The 11,355-nt window shown below is 55.1% G+C and overlaps 3 protein-coding genes across 3 annotated transcripts; 1 reads left to right on the forward strand and 2 right to left on the reverse strand.

Moving 5' to 3' along the window:
* Nucleotides 1-49: 49 nt before the first annotated feature.
* On the forward strand, nucleotides 50-7,265 carry L969DRAFT_95439 (uncharacterized protein; the record flags this gene model as incomplete). Its single annotated transcript, XM_014711449.1, has 14 exons — nucleotides 50-97; nucleotides 171-335; nucleotides 399-2,177; nucleotides 2,224-3,952; nucleotides 4,001-4,263; nucleotides 4,321-4,967; nucleotides 5,010-5,162; nucleotides 5,213-5,589; nucleotides 5,647-5,741; nucleotides 5,804-6,055; nucleotides 6,112-6,309; nucleotides 6,356-6,583; nucleotides 6,634-6,848; nucleotides 6,896-7,265. 14 exons carry the CDS (start codon nucleotides 50-52, stop codon nucleotides 7,263-7,265), a joined length of 6,519 nt encoding a protein of 2,172 aa, XP_014566935.1.
* Nucleotides 7,266-7,315: 50 nt separating this feature from the next.
* Nucleotides 7,316-8,270, reverse strand: L969DRAFT_95440 (uncharacterized protein; the record flags this gene model as incomplete). Its single annotated transcript, XM_014711450.1, has 3 exons — nucleotides 7,316-7,690; nucleotides 7,736-7,809; nucleotides 7,856-8,270. 3 exons carry the CDS (start codon nucleotides 8,268-8,270, stop codon nucleotides 7,316-7,318), a joined length of 864 nt encoding a protein of 287 aa, XP_014566936.1.
* Nucleotides 8,271-8,629: 359 nt separating this feature from the next.
* L969DRAFT_95441 (uncharacterized protein) lies at nucleotides 8,630-11,237 on the reverse strand (the record flags this gene model as incomplete). The annotated part of the gene is made up of 2 exons (XM_014711451.1): nucleotides 8,630-10,872; nucleotides 10,922-11,237. 2 exons carry the CDS (start codon nucleotides 11,235-11,237, stop codon nucleotides 8,630-8,632), a joined length of 2,559 nt encoding a protein of 852 aa, XP_014566937.1.
* Nucleotides 11,238-11,355: the final 118 nt, after the last annotated feature.

The raw sequence follows: 11,355 nt of genomic DNA on the forward strand, positions 1-11,355 counted from the left end.
CTCCAGCCTACTACAAGACTGCCGACGCGCGTCTGGGAGTACTTGTACGATGGTCGAAGGACCATTGAACGGCTTGGCGGCCGTCAATGGCGCGGAGGTACGTTGGACTACTGCACCTCATCCGCCCTGAACTCCGAAGGGCTCATACTGGCCTCGTGCCTGGATGGCAGACTGCCTCGTCGAGCTCACAACAGCCTGGGCATGGTAATGTGCAAGGACAGATGGCTCAGGGCAGTAGCAATGGCGTCGGTACTTCTGCTTCCAATTCGCCTGATGGCGCGCAACCTCCCCTCATCAATACACAAGCTCAAGCCAAATTCCAGAATATGATCTCAGTACGTCTTTCCTATCGCCCAGCGTCGCTCTTTGACGCTGACTGGATGTGTCAAAACGCACAGAGGATCCAGTATTTGCGTTCGCAGGGCGCACAAGAGGGGGAGCACCCAGAGTTGACACGACTGATCGAAGTCTTGCGGAGTATGGGCATCGCACGCGCCGCGAGCAGACAGAATCAAGCAGACGCTGCTGCAGCACAAGCACAGGCTCAGGCTTCTCGAATGAATGCTGCCCCGGCGAGCAATGGTATGGCAACAGAGGAAGCACCCAAATCGAATGGTCTTGCCGCTTCTGCGCCTGCTGGTCTGACTGCACCGGCCAGTCCGCCACTGGTTCAATTCACACCAGCGCAATACGCCTCACTCAAATGTCAGATCTATGCCTTCAAATGTATCTCAAAGGGCGTCCAGATTCCTGCCGCATTGCAAGAAGCCGTCAACAGTCCAACGAAAGCACTCGATTTCGTCCAGTCGAGTGCTTTCCCTGCAAATGTACCCGGCAGCACCCAGACGCCATCGACTAGCAAGCCTGTCGAGACTGCACAAGCCAGCGGCGCCCCTGCTCCGCCGGCTGCCGAAGCCAAGGCGAGCCCCAAGAGCGAAAAGTCGCCTGAGGAGGAAGCTATCATCGCCAGGCTGGCCGAGATTGCTGCAGAGGACGCCCAAGACGAGCTCGATATGGCAGCAGAGTACGCAAGCGAAATCTATCCCTACAATTCCTTTGTCCTGCCTCTTGTCTCTCTGCGCGATGGCACTCAGCAAGAAGCCCGCAGCGCGCCGCCTCGTCTGCCTACTCATCCTCGGCTAAGGACACTACCGGCAATGCTCGTACCCACCCTCATGCCCGAAGGTCTTGACCCGCAGACGCTCTTTGAGGAAAGAGAACGATATATTCAGACGATGATCCAGATGCGCATGAGAGAGCTGCAAGAGCTCCCTTTGGCTCTGCCGGACGGCGCATCTGCCTTGGGTGGGTTGGATGCTATGCCCAGCGCTCGTCTCAAGGCAATCATCGAGCTCAAAGCTTTGCAATTACTCAATAAGCAGAAGGCATTACGAGAAGATGTCGTCTTGGGCGCCAACAGGGCCACAGCTCTCTCGCTCGTCAACGATCGAACTGCTCTCAGGCGTCACAAGCGATACACGATTCGGGATGCTCGTGCGACCGAATCGCTAGAGCGCAAGCAGAAGCTCGATAGAGAGCAGCGTGCAAAGAAGAAACATCTCGATCAGCTCGATGTGGTCATCAAGCACGGTCAGGCACTCGATTATGCCCATCGTGTGCAGGCTGTCAATGCTCAGAAGATCGGCAAAGCCGTTCTGCGTTTGCACAGCGAAGCCGAGAAGGAAGATCAGAAGCGCGTTGAACGGGTCAGCAAAGAACGTCTGAAGGCTCTGCGCAATGACGACGAAGAGGCCTACCTCAAACTCATCGACACTGCAAAGGACACACGTATCACCCACTTGATCAAGCAGACTGACACCTACCTCGATTCGCTCGCTCAGGCAGTCGTTGCTCAGCAAAATGACGCGATACATTCAGACTCGCTCAATGCTGCCATGATCAGACCGGAAGATGCAGCAGTAGACCAGGGCGGGCAGCCCGAGACGGTCAACGAAGCCGCCTTCGGAGCTGCGCCCGTCTTCACGGAGGAAGAGACCGCTACAGAGACGACAAAGAAAGTCGACTACTACAATGTTGCCCATAAGATCAAGGAGACCGTGTCTGAACAACCTCATATTCTCATCGGCGGACAACTCAAAGACTATCAAATCAAGGGCTTACAATGGATGATCAGTCTGTACAACAACAGACTCAATGGCATTCTCGCAGACGAAATGGTGCGCTCTTTCTGCCCGCTCAGATCACTGCTGATCTCGCATGCAGGGTCTCGGCAAGACGATTCAGACTATCTCATTGATTACGTACCTGATCGAGCGAAAGAAGCAAAATGGTCCTTTCTTGATCATCGTGCCGCTATCGACCGTGCCCAATTGGGTGCTCGAATTCGACCGGTGGGCGCCAAGTGTATCTGTCGTCACTTACAAAGGCTCTCCGAACGCGCGCAAGGAGCAAGCCAACAAGATCCGATCGAATGACTTCCAGGTCCTCCTGACAACTTTCGAATATATCATCAAGGACCGTCCGCTGCTCAGTAAGATCAAATGGGTACACATGATCATCGACGAAGGCCATCGCATGAAGAACGCCAACAGCAAGCTTTCGACGACCCTGTCGGGCTTCTACAGCTCACGATACCGCTTGATTTTGACGGGCACGCCGCTGCAAAATAACTTGCCGGAACTCTGGGCACTGCTCAACTTCGTGCTGCCCAAGATCTTTAACTCTGTCAAATCTTTCGATGAATGGTTCAATGCGCCCTTCGCGAACACCGGCGGAGGTGATCGTATCGATCTGAACGAAGAAGAATCTATGCTCGTCATCCGTCGTCTACACAAAGTCTTGCGACCCTTCCTGCTGCGTCGATTAAAGAAAGATGTCGAATCGGAGCTTCCGGATAAGGTCGAGCGTCTAGTGCGATGCAAGATGAGCGCGCTGCAATCTAAGCTCTACAAGCAACTTCGCGAGCATGGCGGTTTGCTCAGCGAGCTCAAAGACTCTGCTGGCAAGCCCAAGGGCATGAAGGGCCTCAAGAATACGATCATGCAGCTCAGGAAACTCTGCAATCATCCCTTTGCATTCGAGGCCGTCGAAACCGCCATGCTCAATCACGTCCGTATGACCAATTACCGGGTGACCCAAGTCGAGATTGACAATCTGCTCTGGCGAACGTCTGGCAAGTTCGAGCTGCTCGATCGGATTCTGCCCAAGCTTTTCAGGACAGGTCATCGCGTCCTGATGTTCTTTCAGATGACAGTCATCATGGACATCATGCAAGATTTCCTCCGTCTCAGAGGCATCGATAACCTTCGGTTGGACGGATCGACCAATCAAGATGAGCGAGCCGGTCTGCTGGCTGCGTTCAACAAGCCAGACTCGCAGTACAAGATTTTTTTGCTGTCTACACGTGCGGGTGGTCTCGGTCTCAATCTGCAGTCAGCAGATACCGTTATTCTGTACGACTCTGATTGGAATCCGCATCAAGATCTACAAGCGCAAGATCGAGCGCATCGAATCGGTCAAAAGAAGGAAGTCCGTATTTTGCGACTCGTCACTGAGAAATCTGTCGAGGAGCAAGTGCTGGCTACAGCGCGTCGCAAAGTCGATATCGACAAAAAAGTCATTCAAGGTGGCAAGTTCGATAACAAGTCGACTGCCGAGGAACGGGAGGCATTCTTCGAAGCCATACTTGCAGAAGCAGACGCAGATGACGACGATGAAGGCGATCTGGGCGACGAAGAGCTCAATGAGATCCTGGCTCGTGGATCAGACGAGATGGTCGTATTTGCTCAGATGGATGTTGAACGCAAGCGCAAAGAGCTCAATGACTGGCGCGCTAGCGGTCACAAGGGGCCTGCTCCTGAGCGGCTTATCACTGAGACCGAATTGCCCGACATCTATAAGATCGAAGTCGATGCGGCCGAGCTCAACAAAGACGATGACGATCCTGTTGGCCGTGGCCATCGGCAACGCACAGAGGTGCATTACAACGATGGTAAGCTCCAGCGGTGATCTGCGATGCATATGCTCAGGCGTTTGGCAGGCTTGACGGACGATCAGTTTTTAGATGCAATTGACGACGATGAGACTGATCTGCAAGAGGCTATCGAGAAGAAGCGAGCTCGCAAAGAGAAGCGCGCAACCAATAAAGCCAGACGTGAAGCGCAGCTAGACGACAGCAATGTCAATACTCCAACCGCCGACTCTGGGCTCGACTCGGACACCGATAGCAGGAAACGCAAACGAGCCAGTGCGACTGCTTCGGTCGAGCCTACTACGCGAGACGAGGAAGACGCGAAATCAAAGGTCAGACGGATCCGTGCAAATAGCCTGCGTGCGCTGAACTCGAGTCTCGTCGCGCAGAAGCGACGTAAGACAGGTGCAGGTGCTACAAGTGGTGCGCCCGTCAATGCGCTAAAAGACCGCGTCAAGGCGATCATCAATTCCGTCGTGGCGAGTCTCGAGGATACGACGACCGACAACGAAGCCATCGAATTCGATCTCCTGGGTCCCTTTGTCGACCCAGTCGATGTCAAGATGTATCCTGACTATGCGATGATCATCCAGCGTCCGATGTGCGTCAAGCGGATCCGGCAGCAAGCCAATAGCGGACGATACAAGTCATTCCAGGCGCTTCACGAGGACTTTGTGCTCATCTTCCAGAACGCCCGCATGTTCAACGATGATGCTTCGCCCATCTACATAGCTGCTGACATCCTAGAGAACGCATTCACTTCGGCTTGGGAAAAGGCGCTGAAGGAGACTGAGCCTGCCTCACGATCGCCTTCGGTTGCTCCCATTGCGTCGACAAAGAGCATGCACAAGCGCTCAGCCGTTTCTACACCTATGGCAGACTCATCTGACAAGGAAGACGAGCCGCCCGTTCGTCCGATGCAAAAGATAAAGCTACGTCTCGGTGGAGGGGCTGGCGGTGGTAAGAGCGCACACAAAGTCAAGCGGAAGGTCGTCTCGAGCGACGAGGAGCCATCTGATAGTGATGATAGCTCTTAGTATGCCCATGCCGATAGACGTTTGTCACGCGATTATTGCAGTTGCCCACCGCTAGAATTGAAGAGCGCGTCGCGTCGCGGTCTGCCTCGTGCTCTTCGTGGGTCGCTGCATTCTTCGTGGCTTATGCACTCGGCCGTCAAGCAAGAGAGCTCTGCGCTCCGGCGTAAGAGCGGCGCCAATGAGATCAGCTCGCTGTACGTGCGAACAGCGCGCAACCCTCGACTTCTGATGAAGTCGTCTACAGATTTGACAATGTCGCTACGCCATTGGGCAAGAAGACTAGATTGAATGCAGGCAGCGCCAAGTCAAGCCTGAGCACGCCTCTTCCGTCCCACAGACATACTCCGCATGGATCGTCGTCTCCGGTGCATGGCGATATGCTCAAAACTCCTTTCGCGGGATCTCGCTTCGCCAATGGAGCCTCCCCGATGACGCCCGCTGCAAGCCCTTATGCAACCAGGAAGGACGTCGGAGAGATCGTCGAGAGTCTCAACAGTCATCTGACAGCCATAGATCAACGCGCTACTGCATCGACTTCAAAGCTAGAACTGGCCAGTCACGCTGATCCAAAGAGCTACGATTATCGCTACATGTACGAGAAACTCCTGGCTCGAAGCGAAGGTCAGCATCTCCGGTCGATCGGCAGATATCATTGTGCTGAGCAGCAGATGCCGCCAGTACTCGACAACCAGATCGATCAATGCGCGACACTGCTCTGCCACGAGTACAGCATCTCGCTCGAAGACGTGGGCAATCCTTGCGTGCCATGCATGGTCAGTCTGTTGGGCTTCGCATTCATGCTACAACGCTTATGCTCTGCTCTCATCGTCGTCAGGATGATATCGTCTGCGTAGGGCGCGTCTGCCTGGAAAGCGACACCGCCAAGCTCAACGATGCATCTATCTGGTTCGAGTCGTCCCGCTTGCTCAGCTCCGGCTCGCGAGTGCCTCTCAAGTTCGAGCAAGATCTCAAGGTCAGAGGTGGCGTGCCTGGCGAGAATGCTGTGGGATTCTATCCTGGCCTCTTGCTCGGCTTGCGCGGCCGGAATACGGGCGGGGGACATTTCAGCGTCAAAGAGATCCTCCTGGTGCGTACGAGCTTCAGCGATCGCTTCTGTGTGACAAATAGCGTCGTGACACACAGATGCCGCCGGTTCTATCGCCCATGACGGCGCCCGCCAAGCTCATGGAGTATCAACACGGCGAACAGTCAATGGCCGGCTTGCCAATGAGCATCATCGTTGCGAATGGTCCATACACGCTCGATGGCGACCTCGAGTATACACCGCTCGAGGATCTCTCACAGTCCATCATGAAGCTAAAGCCGCATCTTGTCATTCTTGTGAGCTTACCTCACACGTCTACCAGCGTGGCTCATCACCTCGTAGCTGGGACCGTTCATCGATGGCAATCATCCGTTGATACGGCAGGGTGCGATGCTGGAGCCGCCCAAGCAAATCTTCAGGAATAAAGTAGCGACTCGAATACAAGCTATGCTCGACGCGGTGCCTGCTCTGACGATCCTCCTGGTGCCAAGCTTGCGAGATTTACTCAATGCGCATGTTGCATTCCCTCAAAGCCCATACGCTCGCGAAGCAGAGCTTGGCCTATCAAAGGTACGATAGTCCCATATGCTACTCAGCCATCTTATGACGCCGTCTTGCAGCGAGCCAAATTGCTCCCTAATCCGACCGTATTCTCGGTCAATGAAGTCACCTTTGGGATAACATCAGTCGATTCGCTGTTCCATTTGCGCTCGTCAGAGCATGTGCAAGCGGCTACGCCTGTCCGAGACGAAGCTCAAGCGATGGACGCCGAGCCAGTAGCGAATGCAAAAGACGCGCTCTCGAGGGCATGTCGGCACATTTTGCGTCAGAGAACGTAAGCTTTTCTAAAGCTCGGGTCGCTTACAGCTAACACGCACGCAGATTCTATCCGCTCTTCCCTGCGCCAGTGCTCAAAGGGCGACCGGGCGAGGCCGACGAGATATTGAATCTTGATGTGACCCATCAGGATCTGCTACAGATCGGCAACGACGGTGTCGATGTCTTGATACTTCCCAGCAGGCTGAAAGCCTTTGCCAAAATTGTCGACGGCGTCGTGACGATCAATCCTGCTAGCTTGACGAAAGGACACTCAGGCGGCACATTTGCTCGACTCACTATTCATCCAAGCCGGCGAGGCGAATTCATGCGCGGCCAAGGCGAAGATATCGACGGTCTGAAGCCGTTTGATGCAGAAGAGGTCATGGATCATCGTATCTACGAGCGATGCCGCGTCGATCTCGTGCGAGTATAGGACGATAGTATGCATCTTTATAAGAACGAGACAGAAACGTGCGTGAGCGCTTAATAAACGTGAAGAGGTTGCTTGGCGGCATGCCCGGCTAAGGCGCGCTTGACTCGGGCTGCTGCGCCGCCGCCCGAAGCGCCGGATGCAGCGCCAGTAGTGCCGGAGCCACTGCCAGACCCTCCTGCTGCAGTGCCCGCTGCTCCAGTACCAGCGACCCCTGCCGTGCCTGCTGCCGTGCCGCCATAGCCATCTGCGTAGGCGTTGTTGGCCGCGGCATTGTTTGTGGCAGCTGCAGCCTTGCCCGCGGTAACAGCACCGTAACCGTTTGCTTCCTTTGAGACGCCGTATCCACCGTTGAACCAGGCGTTTGCAGCAAATTCGGTGTCATCTTCGTGCGATGAGGTCACGTCAAAGTCACCTTCGGTACATACCTACTGACCAGTCAGCGCGTGCAAAAGAGTTGTCACTGCGCTCACTTTGTAGTGGATGTCTTGCTTGTCCTTGACCGCATGCTTGAGCGAAAGATCGGCACCAGCTTGTCCGGCAGCCACTGCAGGAGCATGTCAGACTCGTCTGTTACAGCACAAATGACTCACGACCACTGTCCAGTTCGGAAGAGCCCGATGTCCCTGCTGCATCTCCTGTACTGCCAGCTGCGGCATCGTTGCTAGTCGCAGCTTGGCCGCTTCCGGTCGAGCCAGCCGCAGCTGTGCCGGAGCCATAGCCATCTGCTGACCCAACGCCACCAGCACCAGTCGCACCAGTACTACTGCCGCTTCCAGCCGTGCCGCTGCCAGCTGCAGACCCGCCAGTGCCGCCCCCACTTACAAAGACTGTTGCGTTTCTTGCATTGGGTGTGACGGATGCGTTCGAGAGAATGATTTGATCTTCATTAATTGGAACACGGATAGTGTAGTAGCGGTAGCGCTGTACTGGTACGTCTGCTACAGACGAGCAAATATGAATTGCCAAGAAAAGTCCCAGCAGAAGGAATGTTGATCGGTACGCCATGATTGAGTGTAGCAAGATGCGTTCAGTCGATCATAAACCCTTTTGGATGCGCAGTATGCTATGTTCGCAGGGAGCGAGCTGAAGTCTTGGACTGAGAGCACGTGTTGTATGTAGAGCCAGCGAGCTGGATCCGAAACTACAATATCACTTGGGCGTCGAGCAAAGGTCAGATCGCAGTCGGCCGTCGGACTTGGTTTGCTTGCTTCTGCGATGCATCAGAGCTGCACAGTACTGCGCATACCAGCGTCAGGGGTCTATAGTACTCGCTTGCACACTATCTGGTGTTATGCAAGTCCTCTGATCCGACAGCCGAGGGACCGTGCGCGCAGCCGTGCATTGATGCACAACAGTACGCGGCATTACGCGGCACCTTTGCGTCTGTAGCTTGCTGCTAAGTTGAGAGAGCTATTAGATCGACTGAGGGTATTGACAGAACTCGTCCGGCTTGCAGAAGCACGCTCAAAAGCCGACGGACCGTTCAGGTCGTCACCGCTCATGCGCGGGCTCGCCGATGCTGTCGCTTCAGCCACCTCATGGGCAACTGGTAGACTTGGTGGCGCATTGCCGTTGAGGAGATGTACACTGATGAATCCTTCGCTAGTGGCATTGCGCGTATGTCCATTGCGAGATTTGGGACGTTTGATTGCAGGTCCTGGCCAGCCCATCCCGCCAGCAGCGCTCGGTGTGAGCGAGGCACTATAGTACGGTTCGGTTGCTGCCAGGAGAGACTCGCTGCGGTTCGCGATGCCGAGAGAATACTGTCCGGCTGAATGATGCGACTGATGTGCTGCGATCTCGGGTGACGTGCGTGGTGAAGACACACGCTCCCATTGATGCAACACTGGGCTGCTCGCTGAATGATGCAACAGCGACGGCCGTCGTGCTTGAGGCGCAGCATGCGTAGGCAAGTAAGTATTGCTCGGCTGTCTGCGTCTGGCAAAGTTCTTGAGGTTCGATAACATGTTGCGGCTGATAACACGTATGCTCGTAAGATCGAGCCACCATGGGAGGCGCTTGGAAGATGATGCAGCATAGGAAGCCGGCGTGCGTAGGCCGCTGCCGTCTTCTAGACCGTTCAGCCTGACATAGTCTGACTCGCGACCCTTCTGCCTCGCTCGGGGCTCGCAACATCGGAAGACCGCCTGTCGGTGCGCTTTCGCATTTGACCCGAGCAGTAGCCACCAGCAGAGCAGCAACACAAAAACGATGGCAGCAATCGCGATGGATTCATTGCCATTCGCTCGTGCACGAAGACGCGCTTGCCAAGTCGCGTCGCCGGGCAGGCCTATCTGATCTTGCAACGAGGGCGGGTGTAGCGCATCAGGCAACGATTTGACGCCTTCAATGGGCTGTACGGATTGCGATACCTCCAAGATCATCTTGCCTAATGTCCAAGAGACTTCGACGTCGCCTACTTCTGCCAGACTTTGGAAGCTAGCAAGATCGGTCAGGCCTTTCTCGCCTGCTTGTTGTATTGCCTCTTTGGCGTGATCAGTTCCATCACCTTTGCCGCCCTTGTCGTGCAAACGTGGCAGACCGATGCCTTCATGCAAGATTGAGATGAGCCAGGCTGCTTTGAAGCATTGCATCTCGAGCCTGTCGAGATTGACGTTGGGCTTCCATTTGCCGCCTGCTGCGTAATCTGCCTGTATCTCCTTCCAGTCCCTCGCACAGAACTGCAGAGCATTCTTCTCGAATTCGACAAAGTCGTACGGTCCTCCCTTGTCCCAAACATCGTGAGTAGAGTAGAAGTACTCGGATATGCCAATGAAATGATTGACTGAAAAGTCGATACGGGGAACATGGACACCGTTGAACAGACACGGCTTGACTTCGCATTGGGCTTCCTTGTTGAGCAGAGGGCTGGTCCGCTTGAGACAGGCCACAAAATCGCCTGTTCCTTGTAGTGCATAACCAGCATGTCGACGTTCTTGCAAGACGAGATCTTTGGGCAGGCAAGGGTCTTGGACCATCACGACTGGCTTCTCGGATTCAATGGCATGCTCTGGCTCGGGATGTGTCTCTTGGTATACGCCGATTTGACTGTCAACATAGCGCTCCCTCGCCTTGTTTGTGCCGTAGCCGAGCCAGGTGGTCACAAAGACGGGATGGACGACGTCTTTGCCGTCTAGGAGCCTCAGTCGTACATCGACAAGGGGAGCAGGATCGTGAGCGCGTTCCTTGGCAGTAGGTTCAAATGCGATCTGTGTACTCGCGCCACCCATGTCCAGGAACCCGAACGTGGATGACGTGAGGTGATCATTGTGACCGCCTTGGTCCGTATGCACATGTGAATCGAAGCCGTCCATGAGGTAGTTGACTGCTACCCAGCCGAACACGCCCTCTTCCTCGCCTGTGATCACTCTGACTTGTGAAGCGCAATCGGTCAATCTGAAATCGGCATGCTTTTGAATATAGCGACATGTCTCTTGTAGAACAGCAATGCGTTGTTCGTCGGGCAAGAGTCGCATGCCCGCTGTTGCGAGTACATGTATGGGCGTACTCGCTACTTTGTCAGGAGGTACAATCCTCAGCGCGTGGTCGAGTAAAGGCTGTAGATAGTCGCCTACGCCTGCTGGATTCGGCCCAAGCGACGACAAACCTGTAAAGAGCTGTCAGCCTGTTCGTCATGGATGTTTGTGAGGGCTTGCCTGGCTCGACCTTGATGTGCCAATCGTCTCCTTTCTCGACGCCTTTTGTCACTTTCGGCATGCTCGACAAGCCCTCGCCTTTTGCGCGTAGCTCCTGACGCGCGAGATCATGCTCGAGCCAGGAGTACACTTGCAGCCTCGAGCCTGAGCTGCCTGCATCGACGACAATGCCGAATTGCCGTCCTGTGGACCATGACGGACTTGGCGCTCGTGCAGCCAACGCGGCATCTTGAACGGCGGGCGTCAATGAGAATGCTGAAGCCAAAGCATCATCGTCGAGCGCTCTGCGCTTGCCGAGCGCCTTGAGTGATGGCATCCAGGGCTACAGGGAAGCTGTCCAGTCCGCACACAGCGCTGCCACAAAAACAGGCGCGTGGCCAATTGCGCGCGAGACGTGGCACCCAGAAAGCTCGACGCAGCTCCCCAGCGTGCAA

This window comes from Mixia osmundae (assembly GCF_000708205.1).
Source record: "Mixia osmundae IAM 14324 unplaced genomic scaffold scaffold_7, whole genome shotgun sequence".
NCBI lineage: Eukaryota > Fungi > Basidiomycota > Mixiomycetes > Mixiales > Mixiaceae > Mixia > Mixia osmundae.